This window comes from Nomascus leucogenys, chromosome 3, assembly GCF_006542625.1.
Source record: "Nomascus leucogenys isolate Asia chromosome 3, Asia_NLE_v1, whole genome shotgun sequence".
Lineage (NCBI taxonomy): Eukaryota > Metazoa > Chordata > Mammalia > Primates > Hylobatidae > Nomascus > Nomascus leucogenys.
The window spans coordinates 19,074,784-19,101,919 of record NC_044383.1 but is presented as its reverse complement, the minus strand read 5'-3'; the positions used below and the strand labels follow the sequence as shown (position 1 = coordinate 19,101,919).

General features: G+C 41.7%; 1 protein-coding gene across 14 annotated transcripts in view; it reads right to left on the bottom strand.

The window, feature by feature from the left end:
• The window catches only part of ABLIM1 (actin binding LIM protein 1), a 334,526-nt gene that overhangs the window by 27,678 nt on the left and 279,712 nt on the right, over positions 1-27,136 (bottom strand). For all 14 annotated transcript variants that reach the window (XM_030806674.1, XM_030806700.1, XM_030806691.1 and 11 more), the window contains 5 exons: positions 23,881-23,939; positions 9,845-9,922; positions 8,947-9,102; positions 4,474-4,509; positions 1,975-2,104 (listed from right to left, as the gene is read on the bottom strand). In XM_030806674.1, the coding sequence (XP_030662534.1) occupies positions 1,975-2,104; positions 4,474-4,509; positions 8,947-9,102; positions 9,845-9,922; positions 23,881-23,939 (459 nt within the window). The remainder of the gene's footprint in view (positions 1-1,974; positions 2,105-4,473; positions 4,510-8,946; positions 9,103-9,844; positions 9,923-23,880; positions 23,940-27,136) is intronic.

Here is a 27,136-nt window from a genome sequence, read left to right as displayed (position 1 = left end):
CTATATGATCCCGAGAACTTCAGCAGGAGGACTGGAGGCTGGAAACTCAGTTATCTCAGGAAGAATGGACCATTCAAATTCAACCCAGACTGAGGAGGTTTTTAAATCATCATCTGGCATCTAGAACTTGTGGAGTGGACACTTTGGGGTGTTCTATATGGATCATGAGTATGCTATCAGAATCCCTCCAGCTTCACTTTAGAAGGGCAGACCTCAAAATAATAACTCTAAAACCTAACAAGTGGCATCAGTCATATATGTAATATATTGTGAAAGGAGAGAAGGAGAAGGTTCTAAAGTCTATTGGCATCAGAACCATGATTGGAACAGATGGAAACTTTCTCAGTAAGGACATGAGCTTTTGGGGGAAGGAGTGTTGACTGACCACTCCCCTCACTGTTCAGGTGTCTCTGGAGCAACAATGCCCTTATAACCCCACGCCACTCCGGTAACTCCATGGCTGGGGTCTCAGTGACCTCAGCATATGTACATGAGCAGGGTGGCAGCATAAAGGATTTTTTTTTTGAGACGGAGTCTTGCTCTGTCACCCAGGTTGGAGTGCAGTGAAGCGATCTCGGCTCACTGCAACCTTCGCCTCCCAGGTTCAAGCAATTCTCCTGTCTCAGCCTCCCAAGTAGCCAGGACTACAGGCGCATGCCACCATGCCCGGCTAATTTTTGTATTTTTAGTAGAGACAGGGTTTCACCATATTGGTCAGGCTGATCTTGAACTCTTGACCTCAGGTGATCCACCTGCCTCAGCTTCCTAAAGTGCCGGGATTACAGGCATGAGCCACCACGCCTGGCCCAGCATAAAGGATTTCTTATTACCCAAATGGACAAAGGCTTAAATCGGGACTCATGTCCTGGGCATGAATAAAATGAATATGATAGCCCATGAAATAAGGTAAAAAAAATTCCTGAGGACTTTCTTTTAATTCAATAAATAGCATAAATATTTATCAGCGTAGAGAAAATTATACATTATCGAAGGATCAAATAGTTTGAATTCTCTACAAGCATTAAATCTAGGGTCTTAGAAGATTGTAGCTTTTTATCATCCTGTTAATTCCTTTGGTTTTATTTCTTGTACAATTCGTTTTAAAAAAGGTAGCATATGGGTTTGTTCTCATCTACGTGTCCAGAAGCAAGAAGCTTAACATGAAGTCTTCACAGATGTACACCATCACCATTAAGTTTTATTAGAGGCCAGAATCTTCCTTGTGAATCTATTTCTCAGGGAATCTTGGATCTGTACTGGGATCTCCATTCTTCTCCTGCTACACACAGGAGACACCCACTAGTAGCCACAGAGACGAAATTCTCTGCAGATGAAGGTCCACTCAAATCTGCTACTTTGTGGCATTCTCTACTGTAGTGATGCCTAATAATTGCATGTTTTCCAAGTCTGATTGAAAATCTTAGGGTTGAAAATGATTTTATGTTTTCCAAGTCTGACTGAAAATCTTAGGGTTGGAAAGGATCTTAAAAGTGATCAAGAACAGCCCTGAGTTCTCTTTCTAGAAAGTGCTTAACCAAGCATGCTTACTAACACCATGTGCCTACATAAGAGAAACATAATATAGCTGTTAAAAATGGCTAATACTGAATTTTAGATGGTGTTGATATGCCTAAAAAGCACATCAAAATATTTTCTTTGGGAGATCTCCATTTTAAGTCTCAAAGTGAAGAGATTTTCGTTAATCCTAAAATATTTTTTTTTTTAAAAACCCTTGCTTCCAGTAGCTGTCAAAAGATAATTATTTAATAAATCAAAATGAACATAGCCTTAGGATGACTGATGTTTCAAGAAAAGATAGAGCATAAAACATAGTTGGATACCAGCTTTCATTTTGCTCCGGGAGAGGGATGGAAATGTTTAGTCGTTGGTCTTTGAATGTGCTATCAATAGTAGGGGAAAAAATCACAGAAATAGTTTGTTATATAGAGTGAATCCCAGAACAGTCACCCTTACCAGGTCTGTGGAAATGCTGGGGAGAGCGCGACGTGGTTGGAGTGTAGCTGTGGCGGCTGTACACAGGGGAGTTGATGGAGCCCTGGCTCGTGGACCGATGGATCATACGATCCCGAACATCCTGGTACCCCTGGAAACAAAGTTCAACACATTCAGACTATCACCATTCCTCAGTAGGAACCACGCTTCACAAACACTGCCAAGGAACCATCATGTCTACTTGTTTATATATATTTGATTAATATATGCACTTATTTTTATGTGCAAATTTTGCAGGTATTTTATATGCAAATGAGCATTCTGTGGCTAATATATTTTGTCCAAAATCTGCAGTACTTGGGCTTACTACAAAATTTTAAGAGCCAGGTGTGGTGGCTTACACCTGTGATCCCAGCACTTTGGGGGCCAAGGTGGGAGGTTGGCTTGAAGCCAGGAGTTCGAGAACAGCCTGGGCAACATAACAAGACCTTGTCTTTACAAAAAAGTGTAAAAAATTAGCCAGGGATGATGGCACATGCCTGCAGTCCCAGCTACTCAGGAGTTCGAGGCTACAGTAAACTATGATTGTGCCAGTGCACTCCAGCCTGGACAACAGAGTGAGACACTGTTTCTTAAAAAAAAAATTTTTTTAAGATGAAAACATATAAACCTTAATAGAGATAGGGCTATGGGACAAGAGATAATCATTCCAATGACCATGCTGACATTGTACTTTTCAGTTTCATAAGTATGTTCACATACCTACCAGATCTGCATAACAACAAGAAAAGGTAGGTCACATACTATCACCTCCCTCCCCCACTAATGTAGAAACATGGTTCCAAGCAGGTAAGAGCCCTGTGTGTAGGTGTGTGGTTGGTATGGGCAGAGCCTGCTTCGGAACCAGCCTCCTGACTCTAATCTCATCCTTTGTTCTGACCACCAACCAACCTATACTGTCTACAACATTGATCTGGTGGCATTTTAAATAAATCCTCCTGAATAACAAGTTGATGGTTGCCATAAAGCCGGTATTTTACTTCTCACCTTGGGAAACATATTCCAAGAAAATAACTTAAAATGCCCTTTAAAAGAAGGAATAATTTATTCAAATACTTTTATAGTATTACTATTCATAAAGGCAAAAATTTGCGTTACATGTTCAACAAATTGGGGCACAATTAAGAAATTATGACATACAGGCCAGGCATAGTGGCTCATGCCTGTAATCTCAGCAGTTTGGGAGGCCAAGGTGGGTGGATCACCTGAGGTCAGGAGTTTGCGACCAGCCTGCCCAACATGGCGAAACCCTGTCTCTACTAAACATACATAAATTAGCTGAGCATGGTGGTGTGCACCTGTAATCCCAGCTACTCAGGAGGCTGAGGCAGGAGAATGGCGTGAACCCAGGAGGCAGAGGTTGCAGTGAGCCAAGATCGTGCCACTGCACCACAGCCTGGGCAACAGAATGAGACTCTGTCTCAAAAAAAAAAAAAAAAAAAAAAGGAAATTATGACATGTGAATTCAATGGAATATCATAGCACCACTAAAATGTCACCTGTCTCCAAATCTAGAAAAGGATATATTAGGTAATAAGTACAAAAAAACCACATGCACACAAACACAATATAAAACTGTCTAAAGAGTTAAAAGGGCAAAAAGAATATTTTACATTTTAGGAATCTGTTGTCCTATGAAATGTCTCCTAGCACAATAAAAGTAAAAAGTTTGAAAGAATGCATTAATAATGACTAAAAGAAAACCTCAGTAACCATAGCTTTGTGGAATTTGAGAGCAAATGGCAAGGGGAAACTTTGGCTTGATACTAGTTGTCTATAACAATAAATTAAATAAAACAACAACAAAACAAAAAGTCCCCAAATTATGTGCTTGAAGCTTGCACAGTTGGTCAATAGAAATTAATTCTTCATAAATTCAATGCAAATTATTAGACTATAGGTAGAAATTAATAATTCATAGCAGTCATAAACCATGAAAATATTATGGTACTTTTACTACTTTGAATTACAGAGATTCCCTAAAAGTAGTCCAGTTTCATAATATCCAGAAAGTTGCTTGGTTTTAGGATCAGATGATTGATGTCAGACAAAACAGAGTAACCTCCCATCAAGATGGCTCTGCTTATAGAATACGCCATTACTGCTGTTGGCCATTTCAGTATATTAGGGTTCAGAAAAATTAATTATAGATGAGGGCAAAGAGCCCCACATTGGGACAAGTGGCTTATGTCCCTGCAGACACTTTCCTTCCACTTAGAGGCACAGACACAGATTAAAGTGAGACCATTTTTACTCCCCAGTCTCCAATTTAAAAGAAATATACTACTGTGTCTTAGAGTCTCCTCTTTCACGGAGGTAATCCCCAAAGCCACCATAATCCCACATGCAGTTTTTCTGTTCTTTTGTATGTTATGTCCCTTTTCAAAAATCCCAGTCTAGGGAAGGGCCAAGCATTCTCAAATTCCACCCATTAAAATGGTAAAAAGAAATGGTACTTACTTCTGCTGATGGAGTAGGAGACAAAGTCCTCGGAGACTAGAAGAATAAAAGAGAATTTAAAGTCACAATGTTTGTTAACTCTTTGCTGGTTTTTTTGTTTGTTTCTTTGTTTTTTTGAGATGGCATCTTGCTCTGTCGCCCAGGCGGGAGTGCAGTGGCACAATCTCGGCTTACTGCAACCTCCGCCTCCCAGGTTCAAGCGATTCTCCTGCCTCAGCCTCCAAGTAGCTGGGACTACAGGCACCCACCACCATGCCCAGCTAATTGTTTGTATCTTTAGTAGAGACGGGGTTTCATAATGTTAGTCAGAATGGTCTCGATCTCCTGACCTCGTGATCCACCCGCCTCAGCCTCCTAAAGTTCTGGGATTACAGGAGTGAGTCACCGTGCCTGGCCTCTTTGCCAGTTTTGATTACAGTTGCTTATCAGAGTCAGCTGGAAATATTAGCCAACATGTACCTGCCAGCATCCCTCCCCATCTCCCTGTCTTCTGATCAGGTACAAATGCATCTGCCAGGGGGCTCAGACAGGTAGACTCTGACAAAGTTCCGGGGAGATTCTGGTGTACATCTCTGCCTAAGAACCAGGGTTTGAATAGATATGATTGTGATACTTTAGGTGATTAAGCTAGACAAGTTGGAACCATTTCCCTCATATATTCAAACTATGCTCATTTTACTCTGATGAGTTTCAGTACTGAAACATAGAATCTTGTTCACAGGGCTGTTGACTAAATTACAACCACAGCAATCACCATAAAATAGTTTGATAACTAAAATAGGACTTTGGTGACCAGGCATGGGGCATCCTGCCTTGGCTGCCTCACCCCAATCTCACTACCATTCACCTCTGGCTTCCATCCTCCTAGGCACACAGGCTTCCTTGGGGCCATCAACAGGCCAAGCCTTCTGTCACCTCAGGGCCTTTGCACTTGCTGTCTCTTCTGCTGCCAGGGCTTTTCACCCAGACACCTGCAGGGCTCATTCCCCATCTGTGCTGACGTCTCTGCTCAAACCCACTGTCACACAGCATCTCTGTGACCATTCTATCGAGAGGAGCAACCCAGCCCCTGGTATGCTTTCTCTTTACTCTGCTTCATTTCTCCTCAGAGCCCTACCACTCTGTAAAATTATATTACATATCTGTTTCTTTACCGTCTGTCTCCCACATGATGCCACAAGCTCCATGAGGGCAAGGACTGTTTGTTTACAACTACATATTCCCAGTGATGACAGCAGCTCCTGGGACATAGTAGTTGCTCAACAAGTATTTTCCAAATGAATAAAATGTTCACAATTAAAATGCAAAAAGCTTTCAAATAGAAATGAAATGCAAACAGAGCTATGGAGAACACAGCCAGGGGTGGACTTCTCAGTTTTAGAATTTGCCCTTTTCCCTATATTCTATAGTAAGTGGGCAGACTTTCTGTATTCCAAGCCTTCACAAGCTCCACAGTCTCCTCTGCAGCTACAGCCTGTCTCTAGGGGGTCTCTGCTGGGTGACGGCTAGTCTCAAGGTCAGGGCCCAGGTCTGCACCTGCACTGACAGCAAGGCCCTGGAGGCACCAATGGCTACACAGAACTAAGCTGACTCTTGCAGTGTTTCTTAAATAGCAATATGTATAAAGGCCAGGTGCGGTGGCTCACACCCGTAATCCCAGCACCTTGTGAGGCCGAGGCAGGTGGATCACTTGAGGTCAGGAGTTCACGACCAGCCTGGCCAACATGGAGAAACCCCGCCTCTACTAAAACTACAAAAATTAGCCCTGCGTGGTGGCGCAAGCCTGTGGTCCCAGCTACTTGGGAGGCTGAGGCAGGAGAACTGCTTGAACCTGGGAGGCGGAGGTTACAGTGAGCCAAGACTGTACCACTACACTCCAGCCGGGTGACAAAGCGAGACTCCATCTCAAAAAAAAAAAAAAAAAAAAAAAAAAAGGCAATATGTATATGAGGTCTATAAAAGAAGTGTGTTAAAAACTAATGGAATAAATAATAGAACAGCTTGTAAAGTTCTCTCAGTTGCAAGATGCAAGTATTGGGAAAGAGTTCACTAATATATCTGATTTCTGATCCCAGGGGCACCCTCTATGCATAGAGAAAACCGTGGGACATAATTCCAGGTTATGACAGTAGTGCTGATTATGAGAGTAGCCAGCATTTTTCTTAAGCACTTATTATGTGCTCAGTACTGTTCTAATGTAAATAGCTCACTTACTCTTTACAGAAAACTTCTAACGTAGGTGTTCTTGTTCTCTATCTTGAGTTTGCAGATAAGGAGATTGAGGTATATAATCTCCCCAGTTATATGGTTAGTCAGCATCAGTCTGGTTTTTTTTTTTTTTTTGTGGTGGTGGTTTTTGTTTTGTTGGTTTGTTTTGTTTTGTTTTTGAGACAGGGTGTCGCTCTGTCACCCAGGCCAGAGTACAAGGGCATGATCATGGCTCACTGCAGCCTCAATCTCCTGGGCTCAAGTGATCCTCCCATCTCAGCCTCCCAAGTTGCTGGGACTACAGGAGTGTGCCATCATTCCTGGCTAATTTTTGTATTTTTTTTTGTATTGATGGAATTTTGGTATGTTGCCCAGGCTGGTCTCAAACTCTTGGTCTCAAGCAATCCACCCACCTTGGCCTCCTACAGTGCTGGGATTACAGATGTGAGTCACCATGTCTGACAGAGTCTGGTTTTAAATGCAGAGATTTTCACCTCAAAGCCCAAACTCTTGAGTGCTTAATGTTTTACTGCCCTGAATGGAGCTGCTGGGAAACGCACACAGACACATACACTGCACACAGATACATACACTGCACACCACGAACCCCAAATCCTTAACACCATTAAAAAAACTCACATCCCCTTGCTTGTATGAGTTAAACATTAGTAAATTCTCATCCACAGGGTCCAAGGCCAATCTCTATGCACTTTGTTAAGGAACTTCCCCTCGCCTCTTATCCCCTACGAAACTCTGTGGGGTTCAACGGCAACTGACAACCCGGGCCAATGCACCTGCGCTTGAGAGCGGCCGCAAGTGCAGCTACAGTTAAGTCACCACTAGGTGGCACTACATGAAAATGGATACCACTTCCTGCCACAGGGACCTTTTCCACGCAGAGCTATGCTCTGGAATAAAACCCGGATTAGAAAGTAAATAAATAAAAGGAACAATATATATATAAAATGACAAGTAAACATAAATATAATTATCAAATAATATTATACATCTGTAATTGAGAACAAATTAAACAGTATCACATTTTCATGCCTTTTCTTCTCCAAGACCTCAAAGCACTATGAGATGCTAGATTGTTTATATTGCTTTAACCTTTGTTGAATAGCTGATTTGTCAGCTATTTGTTAACATCTGTGTGGACTCAAATCAGTCTACAGATGATTCTAATTTAAAAAATAAAAGAGAAAAAAATGAGAGTGAGCCGATTGGCCAGGGGAAACGGACTTGGGTAGTAGCAAGCGACCACAGAGAACCTTCAACCCTGAGATGGGACCGGGGAGGGGAGGACCCCAAGGGGCTGAGAGGCTCTGGTCCCGCAGCGGATGGGTCTGCAGGCCAAGTATTAACGAGCCCCAAGAGGACAGGTAGCAGCAATGGTAGAAATTGCCACATGCTCAGTATTTCCCCCAAGTCTGGCCTCTGATAATTGCTTTACGTAGATTAGCTTGCTTAATCCTCACTAACACCCTATGAGGTAGATTCTATCATTACCCTATCTGTTTTACAGATGAGAAAACTAGGACCATTTTTCTTATTTTTTTTATATATAGATGAGGTCTCACTACGTTGTCGAGGGTGGTCTTCAACTCCTGGCCTGAAGCAATCCTCCTGCCCTCAGCCTCTCAAAATGTTGGGATTACAGGTATGAGCACTGTACCTGGCCCAGGAAACTAGGAGCAGAATGGCTGTCACATGGTCAAAGTCAAACAATCAGCATGTGGTGATCCCTGGGTTGAGACCGGGTAATTTGATTCCAGAATCCTGGCTCACACGCCTGTGCTAGACTGTTGCCCCATGCTCTCTACTTTATTTTTTTCTTGCACATTCTAACTTTCTTAAGTTGCTGAAAACTGTAGCTACCAAAATTTAGGGGTTGTGTTCTTTCTCATGATCCCATGAATATACTTAAAGCTTATTACAAGACTAAGACCCCCAGGAGACCCTCACTCCCTTATTTGCTCTGCCCAGCTCACACAATCCCCACCCCCTCCCCACCTCCCAACAGCTTCCATCCCAGCATGCTAATGCTTAGCCGTTCTTCACTGTTGTTTGATGTGCCATTGGTCTGTTCTCCCACTTCTCATGATGGGCTTCTGAATACCTCAAAGCACCTGGTCTAGAAATCTGCAAATACCAGGCAGACAAAAGACCACCTGATTTACCTGAACTCCAAATGGTAGTTATTACAAATGTGACAAAAGAGAAGGTAGATTGTTGTACAACTCACAACCAGTAGGAATGTATTACCTCTCCGAGGCTCTGTCTCTCCTGTTTGTCATCATAGCCCGAAGTGTAGAAAGGCTCATAGGTAATAAGATCTGGACGTTCAATGTCATAAATTGCCTTGACCTTGGGAATGGCTGCTAAATCCTTGTAATCCAGGATCTCATTGTCTACTTTTGCCTGGCAAAGTTAACCAGAAAGAACAATTACCTTGTAGTCTCACTGCTTTGGGAAACTATTGTTGGCGCATTTCCTGTTGTTTAAAAAGTGAAGGCCTTAAACAAAAACCAAAACATTTTGCCTAGCACAGTTATACTCTTCAGAAGTTGCCCTTTATACCATATATTAATCATGTTTTTTTAAAAAAGTCACTGAATGCTTAGGAAAAAATCTGTGTAGAATTCATGAAATAGATAAACGTGCAAACCTTAAGGATAATTTCCTGAATTTATGACAGTGAAGGAAAAAGCTCAAATAGATGGGCCAATAATCCTCTTAGATGGCTAAAAACAAGAACTGCATAATTAATAAACTAAATATTTAAATATCTTTTTGGTAGAATTTAAGAACACTCAGTATCAGCATTATAAAATATATATTTAATCCCCAAATATCTATATGCAATTTAGGTGCAAGAAGTTTTTTTTTGAGACGGAGTCTTAGGTGCAAGAATTTTTTAAGTCCCACAACATATTACTACATTTTACAGGTCGTCTGATCACCCTGTTGACAGTCACATATAAATATAATTACCGAAAGGTAAACATGATTGAGGACACTGTTCTACAAAAATGAAAATCAGGTCTCGTAACAAAAATAGAAATCACTTTGAATTAGTGTTTGTTTTGGATTACCCATTCTGCTATTACAATCCACTAATTTACCTGTCCCAGAAATGTCACTTCCAGAAGTAGATACTTACATAGATAGTATGACCTGGTGAGCCAGGAATACTGGAGCCTGGTCTAGAATAAATACTTTCCGAGGATGTCCTGGTAGGCTGTAAAATAAACAGTGACTTGTAAGATTTTGGACCCTGGCTTCAGAATCTAAACTGTCCTGGGCCCTTAAGCTTTACTAAAAACTCAGCTAGTGAAAAAAAGAAACATTTATCACCTTTTCGAATAAGGTAAAATACAACCTAGAAGGAAAGGTAAATGCAAACTAGTTGTATGATCCAGTTTTGAAAAGGCATGGGGACGCCTTTCTCTGGCCCTTCCTGCTCCTTGTCCCCTACGAGAACTTCTGGTTTACCTTCGAGCACACCTCAAAGCTTCCCATATCTCTCCCTCTCTACTGCCATAGTCCCAGCCCCAGTCACCACCTCCATTCATCCAGATTATTGCAATGGCCTCCCTGTGAGTTTTCTGCCTTCTCCCCTCCCTTCTTCAAATCCACCTGGTAGGCAATGGATAGAGAGTTTTTTGTTTTTTTTTTGAGATGGAGTGTCAGCCGAGGCTGGAGTGCAGTGGCGTGATCTCGGCTCACTGCAAGCTCCACCTCCTGGGTTCACACCTTTCTCCTGCCTCAGCCTCCCAAGTAGCTGGGGACTACAGGCACCTGCCACCATGCCTGGCTAATTTTTTTGTATTTTTAGTAGAGACAGGGTTTCACCGTGTTAGCCAGGACGGTCTCGATCTCCTGACCAAGTGATCCGCCCGCCTTGGCCTCCCAAAGTGCTGGGATTACAGGTGTGAGCCACTGCGCCCAGCCGAGAGACCTTTCGAGAACATAATTTGGATGGTCACTACTCTGCTTTTGTCTCCAGCATTGATATAGTTTGGCTGTGTCTCCATCCAAATTTCACCCTGAATTGTAATAATTCCCACGTGTCAAGGGTGGGTCCAGGTGGAGATAATTGAATCATGGGGCAGTTTCCCCCATACTATTCTCATGATCGTGAATAAGTCTCACGAGACTGATGGTTTTATAAATGGGAGTTTCCCCGCACAAGCTCTCTTGCCTGCCACCACATAAGACATGACTTTGCTTCTCATCTGCCTTCTGCCATGATTGTGAGACCTCCCCAGCCATGTGGAACTGGAGTCCATTAAGCCACTTTCCTTTATAAATTACCCAGTCTTGGGTATATCTTTACTAGCAGCATGAGAACAGACCTAATATAAGCATCCATTCAGAATAAAATCGCAACAACCAGGGCCTCGGGATTCTATCCCTGCCTTCCCCTCCTAACTCATCTCTCACCTGTCATCACTCACAGAACACAGCGTGCAAAGCTGCCTCGGAGTTCTTATCCTCGCTTGCTGTTCCCTCTGCCTGAAATGCCCTAGCTCCCAATTTTACTTAGATGATTCTCTTCCTTCAGTCTTGGCTTAAATATCACCTGCTCAGAGAGGCCCTCCCTGATTCAATCCAGAGTTGGTTCCCCTTATTGTTTTCTCTCATAGTGTCATTCTTTTTTCCTTCATGAGTAAAATGTGTAATTATATATTTATTGGTTTCCTTGCATCATGTCTGTCTCCCTCATTAACTTTAGTCATGCTCTCTGCCCTCATAGAGTTTATTTTTTAACCACTGTCTATACCCAATGCTTTCCACAGGTACATAGAAGGCACAAATCCTAGTTGAGGGAATGAGCTAGAATTTATTATTTGTAAACAAATACTTAGTTCGCAGACACTTGACTTATGTTAATTACACGATTTGAGCCTAACTATACAGAGAGTCACTGAGGTAAGGCTGGTGGGTCGGCCTTTGGGAAGGATGAAAGAAACTGGATTTCATAGTATATACTTGAAGAACGTGGAGAGTGAGAGGTGGTTATGTGAGCAGGAAGGAAACTTATGAACTAGGATCAGCTGCCTCCTGCTTCTGTTTAACATATTCTGGAAAGCTCTGCAGAGAAAACTCAAGGCCTCATTTTGGAACACTTCCTCGCCTCTGTTGCAGCCATTTCCTAAAGAGAATAACTTATAGTTCTAAATAGGAATAAGACCTTGCCTTCTCAGTACTGTTTCTATTGATGTTTAATACCTTGAATGTGGGCATCACTGAGCCAAAGAAACTCCTTCAGACAAGGGTGTTGTCTCACTATGCTGTTCACAGTTGAAACAATGAAGACAAACATATCTGGCCAATTCAGGTCAGGCAGTGATTAGACTCATCGCTGGAAGACTGTGATCAGTCTTTTTTCAGCCAATGCCCCTGCTATCTTTGAGGTGCTAGGGTGGAAGTGGGTGGGAGAAATCACACCACACCCAGGTGGAGGTGCACCAGGTGCATCACTTCTGGGACTCCTCCCCAGGACCTGGTGTGCACAAGTGCTTTCCTGCTAGAGTTATACCAATCACAGGCATATCTCAATATGAGAAAATTCTACCTCTGAGTATGTTGAAAAAGGAAAGACTCACATAACACTATTCAAGAAATGTGCAGGCTGGGCACAGTGGCTCACACCTGTAATCCCAGCACTTTGGGAGGCCGAGGCAGGTGGATCACCTGAGGTCAGGAGTTCGAGACCAGCCTGGCCAATATGGTGAAACCTCATCTCTACTAAAAATACAAAAAAAATTAACTGGGTGTGGTGGTGGGCACCTGTAATCCCAGCCACTTGGGAGGCTGAGGTAGGAGAATCGCTTGAATTTGGGAGGTGGAGGGTGCAGTGAGCCGAGATTGTGCCACTGCACTCCAGCCTGGGCAACAAGAGTGAAACTCTGCCTCAAGAAAAAAAATAATAATAATAAAGTGCAATTTCTAGATCCATTTCCTAATCAAAATAGAGAAGTGGCACAATCAAAATGTATTCCTCCTTTACAAGGAGATGCTACCCCCGAAAAAGCTGAACCTGTATCCATCTCTGTGGGATAATTATTAACCACAGGTAGTCCTTCAGTTTCAAGTGGCCAGGATCTCACATTTGCCAAACTTAATGTCAAAATGAAACCTCTTAAGCAGCAACCCAAGAATATCAATGGCAACGAATGTCTACTGCCCACTTATTATGTGGAAGGCCTGTGCCAAGCACTTGCCAGGCTTAATCTCACGTAATCTTCTCAGTAACCCTAAGAGGTAGCTCCCATTATTATTCCTATTTCACTGATAAGGAAAAAGTATCAGTGCTCCAAGCCACACAGGTAGGAAAGGGATGAAGAGTCAGGATTTGAACTCAGACACTCTAGGTCCACGGCCCAAGCATTTAAGCCCTGCACTAAAATTTTGCCTGTATTGCAGGGCAAATGTGATCATTTATTTCCTATTAACATAACTATGGGACAAATGGGATGAAACTAAAAAAGAAATATTGAGATCAAGTAGCAGGAAAGAACGCCTGCTAACTGAAAATATTTTTATTGTGCTAGCTCTGTAAGAACACTGCAATAGCTCACTGGGTTGGGGTGGGGAGAGGGTGTGCGGCAGGAGCATCAGATGTCTTCGGTTACTGGGGTTGCTATGACAAAGGCCTGTTTTCATTAACAAGCATCCAGGACATTGTGTGAACAGCCAAAGTGTACACTGGGGCTTTGGGGTCACTCATATGTTACTCATCCTTATTTTTGCCAAGTGTGGGGCAAGGATACTTTCAGCCTTTGCTGTAATGATGCACCTGGGGATGGCTCTAAATGGTTTTATTTGCTCTTGTACTGCATGTACTGGTAGAAAAAGAGCTGAAGAACAACGCATGCACATGTAGGGAAGGGTCTTTAACACCACCTTCCAGAGACAAAGAGCTTTGCGGGCAGAAAAGGCAGTTCTCTTGGCAGAACTAGCCTATTTCAGTTCAGTTTCTCTCTCCCTTCCTTCAGAGTCTCACTCTGTCGCCCAGCCTGGAGTGCAGTGGCATGATCTTGGCTTCACTGCAACCTCTGCCTCCCAGGTTCAAGTGATTCTAGTGCCTCAGCCTCCCAAGTAGCTGGGACTATGGGCACGTGCCACCACACCCAGCTAATTTTTGTACTTTTAGTAGAGACGGGGTTTCACCCCATTGGCCAGGATGGTCTCAAACTCCTGACCTCATGATTCGCCTGCCTCGGCCTCCCAAAGTGCTGGGATTACAGACGTGAGCCACAATGCCTGGTCTCTCCCTTCCTTCTTGACTGGATTAGAGGATCCTGTGAGTTATGCAGGCTTTCTTGGAAGCATTTATCTTTTTTTATTTACACTATTAATACTGTTGAGCTAAACATTTTAAAAGTTATTCAACAATTTGAATTTTTTCAAGTCCCATTTGGTTTTTAAAAGTTTTCAGATCCAAATTACCTCCAATTTGCATACACTTGCCCCCAAATTCCCTGATTCAGAAATAAATATTTTAGGTTTTATAATAGTCAGGCAGTTTGCAAAGTCAGGTGAACTGGTCATCAAATTTGCTGATATTCTGGCTTGTCTTAGAGCCATCCCTCTGCTACTTGCATTTTCAAACTTTAGTGTTGAGAAATGCCCTGATGTATCTTGGTGATATGGTTTGGCTCTGTGCCCCCACCCAAATCTCATATTGATTTGTAATATCCATGTGTCCAGGGAGAGAAGTGATTGGATTATGGGGGCAGTTTCCCCGATGCTGTTCTCATGATAGTGAGAGAGTACTCACAAGACCTGGTGGTTTTATAAATGGTAGTTTTTACTGCACTCACATGCTCTCTTTCCTGCCACCATGTGAAGAAGGTCTTTGCTTCCCCTTTGCCTCCTGCCATGACTGTTAAGATTCCTGAGGCCTTCCTAGCCATGCACAACTATGGGTCAATTAAACCTCTTTTCTTTATAAATTACCCTGTCTTGGGCAGTTCTTTATAGCAGTGTGAAAATGGACTAATACACTTGGAGATTAGGAAACTGCTTTTACTTTCACTGAATTTACCATTGTTTGTTTTTGCTTCATTCTGACCTCCTAAGTTTATGGTAAAATTTACTTCCATGGGCATCTCGTTTGTGGGTTGAGTTGCATTCTTGCTTGCTTATTTTCTTACAGTGGCCCAATTCTGTTTGCCTGCCTATATTGAAATAATGGGATAAAACACATCTATGTATTTTATGTAATACAGTGTAATACAGTGGACTTAAAAGGCTGGCTTTGGTGCCAAATAACAGTTCAAACCTAGGCTCTACTAGTTGTTTGATGTTACATGAATTTTTCTTTTTTCTTTTCCGTTCTCTTTTTCTTTTACCTTCCTTGAGCTTCAACTTCTTCATGTACAGAATGGAGCAAGGTGTACCAGCATAACTAAGTCACAGGGTTAAATGAGAGAATGCATATAAAGCTCCAAGCACCTCACTGGGCACGTGGCAAGTAGTCAGCATTTTCTAGACACTTGGGATTAGACTAGGTTTCTTAGGCAGTTAATCTCAAATAATGCCTCTGTTTTGCTCTTCATGAATATTCCTTTCATATGTGAGCTACATAGAACTAGGCTTCCCCAGTGTTCTCTATAGCTACCGCACTTGGACTCCTTCCCATCAGAACTCAGATATGTGAAGTAATTCATCACGGTATATGAGGCACCAGTCCCGCCAGGAGCTGACAGATAGCCTTCCCCTCCTTGAGAACTCTGTGAAGTGATTCCAAATGCTCTTGGAGACAGTGACTGTGTCTCCACTTTAGTAATTAATGCCCTTCCCATGCCGATGACGATGACCTTGCACAGTCTGTCTTATCTGCCAGGACAGTTCCTGGTTTGCTGCCTACTGAACTGTGCTCAAGGCTTAAGTGACACACATGGATTGCCTGCTTTTTGCCACAGTCCCTAATGTCTCTCAGAGTGTATTTGCTCAGCTGCGGGAGGTTAGAGGTCTCTCCCTTATGAAGATCATAAAATTACTTTTTAAAAATTGAACGATTATTTTTGGACTTTTAATCCTAGATACTTAGAATTTTACATTTCAATTTGAAACATCTAGAATTCTAAACATGTTGCATTTCAAGTTAACATCTTGTTTATTAAAAGAACCCTTTTTATTCTTCCCGCTGTTATTTTTCTTTTCCTAATGAATCCATAATTTGCTGTCATGGCTAAGATATCTTCAAAAGGCTCAGAGCTGTTCTCCAACACGTTAACATACATCCACTCAGAAAGAAACCATCTCAACCTTGAAAGCACTTAACTTACTGACATGCTGTCCCACTTTCAAATCCCACTGACAGTTTCTTCTTTACCATTAACCCAACACTATCATCATCTCTGTGGTCACCACAGAATTTTACAGGTGATCCTGACATGTAACTCATGATCCTTACATGTAGTTATTTAATCTAAATTACCATTTCCACCCATTCAGATGTCCAGGGTAACAACAGTGACCCAATAATTATGAACTGAACTCAATAACCCAATGGGTCAGAAGCCTTGTTTCTGGAATTCTCTACGAGAGTTACAGTAAAAAACATTACTCTCTGGTCTATGTTATAAATGCATACAATTTCAAATATTTATCACCAAAGGTAAGCCCACTTCTACAGAATAAAGGAAACAGCAAGGACTTATGGCTAACGTGCTAAAAGCAGGTACAATTTATTTACTTTCATTTAAGCACATTTTCCTTGCAGAAAAACCAACTTGAAAGTGCAGTTGGAGAAATTCAGTTCTTTCTTTTGATGCTATCTTTGGCATCTTCTGATGCCATCTTTGGCATGGAGATGGGGTGGGGTGGGATGAAGAAAGCAGGCAAGGTAGATAGATAAAGAATTATATATGGTAGTGATCGCTCAGAGTATTTTGCCAGTGAGATTAGGCAAGTAGTTGAAACCTTATTTTGGCAAAAGGAAAAAAGGAGCCTTCGGTAAGAACCTTCTCATTGATATGGCTGTTCTCACTCAGTCTGTCATGATGAAGGGGTCCATTTACTCTATAGTTGTCTCCCCAGCACACTTTCATGTCTTCACTTTTGATTTCAACAACGATTTTTACTTTCCACACACACACACAAAATTAACAAAGAGACGCCTCATCAGAAGACTAGCAGTTCAACAGGAGAGATAAAAAATGGCATTTAATTACAAATAAGTAGCCAAATGCTTTAAAAAGCACATCTTTTTGTTTTCTTCATGAAATATCTTTGAAAAGCCCTCTAAATACCTTTCAACTATTTTTTCCCTATGCCTTGATTTTGTCCACCTGTCCTACCATTCAGCAGGCACACAGAACAAAAATTAATTGAAGACATCCTCTTCCATTTCCACTCCAGCTCTTATTATTCTTCAAATACTAACCATTAAAAACACTTACCAGAGCTCTGCCGGTTGAGTGAGTAGAGAAATGACATTTTCCATTTACTTTCCACCATGCACATGGGTCGCCTAGAAGGACAGTGCTGGGAAGCACTTTGTAGCCCCTGCCCTCCCCACATTCAGCAGGAGCAGGGATGCAACAACTATATTCATCTAATTTGCATTTATCCAAAGCCATGCTCTAAGGAGAGAGAAACTACAGGCATCTGGCAACCAGATCAGAATGATCTTACGAACACTGATGGGACAACTACTGATATAAGGTGACTGACACCTTATACTAAGTCCTGTTGATGTTGACAGTACCTGCCTTGGGTTTTTGTTGAAGTTCACTAGACAAGGTGGTGATAACAGCTGCAGAAAAAGGGATACTTTTAAAACCTGCACATACTGAATGCCCGCTGCTAAGCAAAGAAAGAGTGAAGTCAACTCCTTTGGAAAAAAGAATTTTGTGTTTGGAGAGGAGGCAGGAGGATGCTGTGGGCACACACCACTTCTCTGGGGACAGTTTCACAAATGCCATCAGCCTTTATTACACGAAATCTTTCCAGTATAAATCTTTACACCTCTACATTCAGCTGTCTGATGAACTGTAAAGACATGCTCAAAAGGATGAAATACTTGGATGAAGTGAAAGCTGGGAGTAAAACACTATGTGTTGTAGTGACGTGAACGAAACAAAAATCAAGCACCACTAACATTACTTGCTTGTTCTAGACAGACATAAAGCCTCAAATTAGCTCCTTTAAAAATATATACATGGTATTTGTTTGGTATATTATAGATTGACAAGTGCATATGTTATAATAGGTGAATATTAGTTTCAAAGAAAAAAGTCACGCTCATTTTCTAGGTCAGTCAATTCATGCTTTAACCTCCAAAGGCATAGCTGAGAAAAACTCCCTTTTAGAATGAAAGCAAGTGACACCCCCCAGATTATTACAGACTTGGTCCTGGGAATACCATGTGCTTTGTGTATAATGAATTACACATGATCAGTACTCAGTTTTACCTGTAGACAAAATTTGCTATTCATAGAAAACTTCCAAGTGAGTAGAACCAGAATACGTTTTTCTTAGGTAATTCTATTTTCATCATTTTCTTTTACCTGTAATTCAGGCAAAAGGAAAAGATGGAGCTCATTCTCAATATAGATAACAAAAATGACTTTCCTGCTATAGATTTTACTTTCCTCTACAACAAAATCAGGACTTATTTCTGAAGCACAGAGTACTGAATGTCCCTGCAAGGAAGATAGTTTATCTAATAACTAAGGGTACTCAGTTTTAAGTGGTGGAAAATGAGCTGCATGTAGCCAAAAGTACTTAAAAGATAAAACATCTGTGACTTGAGAACTGCATTGCTTTGGAGTTTTCTGGAATCTTAAAGGTATTGGTGAACCATTCTTCAATCGCCAACGGGTGAAGGGAGACCTTGCCACACAGTCCATTTTCTCTGCCAGGTCCCAAGCTGTTTACAACTTTCTGTGATAGAGCTAAAGTTGACTTCATTGATAGTTGCAGCTAGATAATAGGAATCAGATGTCCCTTTTGAACAAGAAGATAGGAGGAGAGAAGTTATTGAAAACAGACCTCTCTCGCTCCCTCTCTGTCTCTCAAGATGCTCCAAATCTCTTAAGCTTAAAGGTCTGGAGCAAACTAAAAAATTTCACACTTGATGATGGCATTTTTCTTCAAGTCATGAAAATTTTATTACTTGGTTGTAGACACAGGCTAACAAAATGTAATACTATTTAACAGTATACTACTGGAAAAAATAAAAAAACTATTGAAAAAGTGGCTTCTTGCCAAGTGGAAGCACTAATTCTGAGCAACACTCATTTGCAGTGGGGACAATCTTTGGCTGTTCCTCTGGATTCATGTGACTTTGACTTCACTGAGTGTGGAAACTCTGCCACTGGAGCTGAAACTTTAACACAGAATGAAGATTATATGAAAAATACATCATATCATAGGAATCCAGTATCACGGGACAATGCAAGGCACTGAGGCCTGGGGTCAAGAACTGAAGTGTGCAGTTGGCTTGCTGTTTATGACAGCCTGTGCAGTCTCAGACATACTGCTGTATCTGTCCTTTTTTTTTTTTTTTTTTTTTTTTTTTAAGACAGGGTCTCACTCTGTTGCCCAGGCTGGAGTGCAGTGGCATGATCTTGGCTCACTGCAGCCTCAATCCCCCCAGGCTCAGGTGATCTTCCCATCTAAGCCTCCTGAGTGGCTAAGAATACAGGCATGCACCACCATGCCTGACTAATTTTTGTATTTTTGGAGGAGTACATATGGGGTTTTGCCATATTGCCCAGGCTGGTCTCAAACTCCTGGGCTCTCGTGATCTGCCCACATTGGCCTCCCAACGTGCTGGGATTACAGGCATAAGCCACCATACCCAGCCCATCTGACTTCATTCTATCAATGAGGAAACTCAGGGGGTTGACCTCTAAAAGGTTCTCTTCTACTCTAAGCTTCTATACTTCTGTCTTTTCCATCGTGCAAAGAAAGAAGGTGAAGGTTTAACAAAAATAGAAACTCAAACTCTTCTTATCCTTAGCGCAGTTCTGACAGGCACAGAATGTACAGGCACACAGCCCAGCCAAAGTGCTGCAGTGCAACCCTGAATTGTTAGCGGAGCTAGAGAACAGGTTTCATCTGGGCCGAGATGAGATTGTAGAAAGTCGCTTCTATTTTAACAGGCCAAGGTTTCCACTGATTCTCAGAGACCCCTAAAGAAGGTCAGGTCTGTGCATGCAGCATAATCTCCAGCCTGGCTGTTCCTCTGCTGGGCTGGTTGAGTCCTCTCCCTTCTCCTGCAGGACGCCCCAGGCAGGTGGCGCTGCTCTCTTCCTTACACTCCATCAGTGGCCCCCTGACAAGAGCCTTAGCCAGTATTTAATATTCTCCTTCTTCTGCCTCTTTCAGGTTTTTCTCTCACTGTCCCCTTGCAGTATAGAAGAACATATATGAGTGAAGGGCTCATGGAAACATGGTTTTCAATCCTAGCTCTTCCACTTACCAGTAGAGTAACTCTGGAGAAGTTACCTAACTATGATGGGTCTCAGTCTCTCCATCTGTAAAATGGGAATAAGATTAGCTACCTCACAGGAATTCTTAGGGAGAGCAAATGACATTGTACATAAATCTCCCAGTCTCCATAGAGTAGGTGCCTGTTCTCAGTTTCTTCCTTTCCCACTTCACTGTTCCTTTGTTTTTTTTCTTGAGACAGAGTCTTGCTCTGTCACCCAGGCTGGAGTGCAGTGGTGCAATCTCGGCTTACCGTAACCTCTATCTCCAGGGTTCAAACAATTCTGCCTCAGCCTCCTGAGTAGCTGGGATTACAGGCACCCACAACCATGCTTGGCTAATTTTTATATTTTTAGTAGAGACGGGGTTTCACCATGTTGGCCAGGGTGGTCTTGAACTCCTGATCTCAAGTGATCTGCCTGCCTTGGCCTCCCAAAGTGCTGGGATTACAGGCGTGAGCCACTGTGCCTGGCCTCACTCTTCCTTTCTTGAGTGAAACCACTCCCTACCCAAGCACTGCCTTTCCTGGCTGCACACTTCACATCTCCTCATCAGGTCTGCCACTTTCTCCTCATCACCTCATGGGCAAATCTCAGCCAGCCTCCAAAAATCAACTCCAAGAACACTTCTCCCAGGAAGAGACCCTGGAGATCTTTTCCTCATCTGACATTCCAAGGAGTGTAGCCTATGTGATCCATAGCCTGGGATAGGTTTCTGTACCACCCTTACAATTATTTATCTGTCTTTTCTTGCCTGTGAGGCTGGATCTGCCACATCCAGCCCAGCTCTATACCTGTGTGCTCAGCAGATACTTGTGCAGTGAACAAACGTGGCAACACGGGACCAAAAGGCAGCTTCTGATGTGCTCGCTTTAACAGACACAAAGCTTTAGCTGCTGCTCTGAATGAAAACATCCATCCAAGAAGACAACGGCCAGAGTCAGTGTGAGAGGCGCTCGTGGTGTGAGAAAAGCAACTGCTTTCTGCAGGAGCCGAAGAAGTTATGTGAGAAAAGCAGCCCGGGGGAAAAGCAACAGAAGCTGCACCCAGGACAGTGGCTTCGAGCCCCAGCCTAGACACAGCGCCAACCTGCAGAGACGGAGACCGTCCTGTGCGTCGAATCAGACTTTTGGGATAAAAGAAATCGGATGAAGAATGCCGAATGTTTGGCGGCTGCCATGAAACATGAGAAAAGGGAAGAATGAACACAGAAATAGCCTCAAATCAGAAGTATATTTTAAAAAATAAAACAAAACAACAACCACCTTAGGGAAAACTTGAGAGTAAACATCAAGTGGGATTCTTTCATTGATGTACATGTGGATTTTTGGGTCAATTTTTGGGCCCATGTTTAAAAGCATATTAACTGGTCTTCAAGTGACAGTAAATTTATCTAAGCTCCAACCCCCTTCAATTCCTCTCCATTTATTTTAGCTTAGACATTCTTATAATATATAAAGGGTAAGAAGCCAGTGAAGCCAACTGAGAGACATCCTTGAGAATCTGTTGTTACAAATGCCCCATGAGTTCTCAAATATAAAAAATGTGGATTACCCAGTGGGGTTGCTGAAAGATTCTTAAAACATTTTCATTTTGCTATGGAAACTGCACTAATGTGACATGCAGTGGAAGGCCTGGAAATCTTGGCTCAAGATTTGTGATGTGTAGACACACCCTTAAGAGGGCAGAAGATGTATTTCTCTGTTCAAAACCTATTCCCTTTAAACCCTACCAACATCAGTGTGAACCCCGGCTCTGGGTACATGGGAGCCTCTTCCTCACTTCTGGGCTTTCCAAAGACAGTGACCCAGAGCACTGTCCTGACCTCCCACGTAGTGAATGCTGGGTTTAGGAGAAGAGCTTTAGAATTCTCTGGAAGGCTTACTAAAGGAAGAAAACAATAGCTCCTCTTGGCCAGAATGGGTGGAAGTATTTCACTAGTTGTTTTCATAAGCTTATCCAGAGTTTTCCATCAAGATATTATCAGTGTTGTTTTTTAAAAATCATTTTAGTCACATGATCTGCAAGCTCAAGCAATCCTGATACAGAAAAGACCCACATTCCACTCAGTCTGGCCTCATTAGCATTCCTCTCTTCATCTCCCAAAAGACTTCATCAGAGATGAAGTTAAAATGATTATTAAAAAACCTAAAAGCAACACTAGAGAGAGAGTACAAACTACTATAGCTCCTTGGGTGGTTTCTGGGCAGCATCCTCAAGCTATGCTGTGAACTTTACATTCTTATGATAAAAGTCACAATAAGGACGATCATTTATGTTCTCATATTTTATAAAGGTAACTCATTTCCAAAGCATCAATAGTTTCTCAAAAATCCCAGAGCGTAGAGCCCACAACTAGGTGACTTTGCCTGTGTGTGACTATCCGGCTGATGAACTTCAGGACTCTGTGTGTCAAAAACAGAGAGTGAAACCACCCCAAGCTTGATGGGCAAATTCCTCTTCGGCTGTTCTTACCTTTATTTAATTATTCAGAGAAAAAGTGGTTTTTTTCCCCCCTCAACTTAAGTATGTTCAAAATAATTGTGCATTCTAAAAGCGTTGCATTTGTTCAGGGTCACAGGCAAGGGACAAGTTCCTAAAATATCCAAATGGTAAAATGTCTCCCTCTGATTGATGGATGCGAATTGAGGAGGAAAAGAAAAACCAAAAAACAAAGGAAAAATATCTCCTGTGCATACGTGTGGTTCATTCAGAGAATAAAGCAAACACACTAGGAAAATAAGAGCTGTAATTCCCAAGGCGGCAGGCAAAGGGATCTGAAAAAAGGCAGAGCGAATGGGTCTCATTGATCATCATTGCTCCAAAGTCACCCCTTCACAAGTCACACATCAGTGACTAGACCCCATCAGTAAACTGGTCGTGCTGCTGCTGGGGATTGCATACATAGCTGCTGATGCCTGCTAACAGCAGATCGAGAAGAGATTACACTATGCGCTAGAATCTGGCCTCACAATAAATCCAGGCCATTCTTTTCCCTGAGACAGTAAATAGGGTGAAGTCAAACTCCAGTTTTTCCATGGGTACCACTAAGTTAGGTTAAGCCAAGGCACTGGGATTCATTCAGTCTGATTACTGCACTGAAAAATACTTCCTAGCCCGTGTGAAAAATAGGGCATCTGAACAGGATAGAGATTATGATCGTGGTTTTACAAGTGTGTACAGCGCTTTGCTTCTGAAACATAAAATACTGCCACCTGGAGGTGTTCCGAGAATTGACGAATTTACCTATCTTGGTTCGTTATTATTTTCCCCAAAGGTTTTATCTGACAAGACATCAGCTTTTAGAGTCTATTCTGGTGAATTTGGATCCAGTAAAATGAGATACCAGTAAAATGTACCAATGTAGAGCTGGGGTCAGAGTAGTGCATTATAGACTAAGCACCAAAACAGTCCGGTGAGGTCAGCAGATGCTGCACCTGGAACCTGATGAGTCATTGTTTTCCCATCTGCATGATTTGACTTTTCTCTTGAATGCTTTTCTAAGAAGCTGACTAGTAAGGCCAAGGCTTACTTTGTCTAACACAAGCATTTGGAACAAAAACCACAGTACATTTAAGGTAAGAGGGGAACACTTTCCCTAGCCAAATGGCCTTTGAACTTAGTTTGCTATAAGGGAAAAAGTCAGTAAAAAGTAATTTCACCTAAACCCTAGCCCCAAGAATTACTGACCACGAGCATATGGCCTACAAATGCAGCTGGCGTCATGTTTTAATTGTGTCCTTACCCGCAGCTTTTCCTCGGTCTTCGTAGATTGCTTACAGTCGGGATGCCAAACGGTGGAACCTGAGAAGACAGAATGCACTGCTAAGAGCCAGGAAAATGGAAAGATACAAAGTCCTCTTAGACAGCACTTCTGAGAACGGCTCCTATCCCTCTTTCCCCATCATAGGAAGGTGTTATTGCTTTATGTCCAAGTGAATCATAACACAAAAATCAAACATGTCCAAAGCCTAAGCGAGTTTTCCTGATCTAGCCCAAGCATGTTTGATAAAGGTCATAATTCTAGACCACAGAGACCACTAACTGGGCATGAGTCTTTTGATGCAAGAGATATTTAGTTCTTAATCATGTCTTGTTATTTTTAAACCTCATTATCCTTTAAAAGGAATGCCTGAGTGCTTACTACAAGCTGCATTTAATTTTAAAAATAATAGCCATTGTTTATATAACATCAAAACAATCAAGCAGTTTAGTTGAGGGGAATAAAGTCAACCAGATAGTCTATATCCAGAAGCAAAACTTACTGAATTTTTCATTGATTCAATTATACATAGTCACTTACAGAGAAATGAGAATTTAAACCAACTAGTAGAAAGGGTGAAAGTTAAATTATAAATCCAAAAATTGCCTTTGGCCTTCAACCTTTTAAGTAATTTTCTAAAAAGTCTTTGCTTTTAAACTAGTAAAGTAACTATTTAGGTGTTATTTCCTGTTCCTGAGTGAACAGTATCACTTTCTCATATTATGAAGCACTTTAATGCATGGTACCAGCATCACAGAATTAAAACACTTATCTCCAATAGAAGCCCTTATCTTATAAGAATCCAATGCCTGCTCATATGATTTTGTATGACTAGATACATATCAAATATGTCATTTATATGATTGTGAGTAAGGCTGATACGTCCACGTAAGGACACATTCAAGTGTGGGGATGGACAGAACTTAAATGAGCACTTAAGAAGACTTAAGAAAATAAAGTTACTATGTTGAAAGCATAAATTACATAAATAAAAATCACAGTATGAATATCTGAGTTTCCACATTTCATGACTTAAATATTTACCTCATTTTTTTTTTCCTTTGAGACAGTCTCACTGTCTCCCAGGCTGGAGCGCAAGTGGCACAATCTCAGCTTGCTGCAACCTCTGCCTCCCAGGTTCAAGCGATTCTCCTGCCTCAGCCTCCCAAGTAGCTGGGAGTACAGGCAGGCACCACCATGCCTGGCTAATTTTTGTACTTTTAGTAAAGACAGGTTTTTGCCATGTTGGCCAGGCTCTTTGGAACTCCTGACCTCAAGTGATCCACCCACGTCGGCCTCCCAGAGTGTTGAGATTACAGGCGTGAGCCACCACACCTGGCCAAAATCTTTCTCTCTTTTAAGCAACAACCTGTGCATACTTAAAAAGTAACCAAATTAAAATAACTCATGAGTTATTTCACACCACTGAGCTAAACTAATATTAAATTAATGGCAAGAAAAAATACATTTTATATCAGCATAATACTTTAATCCTTATTTAACAATCATTTTTTCCATTTTCTTAACCCAGGGCCAAAATAAACAAACAAAAAATCAAACAAAAAGCAGACAGACGTATAGGTCCCTTCAGCACTAACTCTGGCTCAAAGGCTGACTACAAAGCACAGGAAATCCTCTGAATGCAGAGGGCCCAGGGGTCAGGTGCAGGCTCAGGAGAAGCATTCGCTGTGAAGGTTCTGCTGAGCAGGAGTCACTGGCCAGGACACCGGGTCTGCGCACAATGGCACAATTGTTCTCCAGAGGTCAGGCACACAAGGAATGTGACTCGGACAGAACATCAGATGCTGAAGAAGATGAAACTGCTCTTTCTTCAAAGATGTGCTGAGAGGGCACGCAAAGGCTACTGAAGTACAACTCCAGAAGGTTTAGAGCAATCCCTGGAATTTCAAATGCAGCCTTAACAGATAGCCATTTATTCGCAGCCCAAATGTGCTGCATTTGTGCACAGCTTGAAACCTTCTCTCTCCAGCCTCCAGAACCACTCTGAATTGCAGAGCTGCACCCGGAGCCTCTGAGTCTCTGTTTCTAGCAGAGACAGGGTTGATTGGCACTCCTGTGTCTTTGTTTTTGAGTGCTAGAATTGACATGCTAAAATCTAAGCCCACAGACCAAATAAAGAATAAGTCTGCTTTGTGCTAAGAAATGCAAAGTGACACCTGCCTATTGCCACTGCAGATGTAGGCCTGTTGTCCTTGGGAAAACGTGTCATATAAATCCCGCATGAGGCCACAGATGCGGGTACTTGTCACTTGCCTTCATAAGGCCTTTCAAACTTCCGTGATGTTTTTAATCACAGTTTTTCAGAGTGATCATTCTAAAGCCAAAAAGAAGTTTGGGTTGTCAATTTCTCATGTAGCTAGCCTTTTTAAAGGGGAGAGTAGCCAGGCTTTGCTTTAATACTCAAGAATCCTTTCTGTAGACTTTTCTAAGTTGACTAAAAACAAAATTGAGAGAGCAAAGTGAATAACTCATTACAGGTCCACATAGTGCTATGTGCAAAGAGAAATCAAGAAATGACATGCACAGGTAGTTGAGACCCAGTAATTACCACAACGGAATGAGCAACAGCTCTTATGGGTTTTGCTAATTTTACTGATAAACCCTTGTTTGATTAATAACTCTTTTCCAGCTAAAAATAGTAAAATGCTTGCACAGATGGTGCTGTTTGACTGGAAGGGAATCCTCTCTTAAAGCCTCTCTGAGAAGTTCCAGAATTTCAGAGAACATAAAAACTGATCATATATACATATATATAAAATCAGTTTCATAAAAACTATGATCATATATATATGATCTTATATATATATATGTACGCTTATTTTTTTTGTCTTGTTTTTTTTTCTTCCTTTTTGTGGAGAACGGGGTCTCGCTGTATTGCCCAGGCAGGTCTCGAACTCCTCAGCTCAAGCTATCCTCCCGCCTCTGCCTCCCTGAGAGCTGGGATTACAGGCGTGAGCCACCACGCCTGGGGCATATATATATATATATGGTCTATTTTTTATATATATATATAGTCTATTTTTTATATATATATGGTCTATTATATATATATGGTCTATTATATATATATATGGTCTATTATATATATATATATGGTCTATTATATATATATATATATATATATATATATATATATATATATATATATATATATATATAAAAATAGAGTTGAGGATTCCCTATGTTGCCCAGGATGATCTTGAACTCCTCGGTTCAA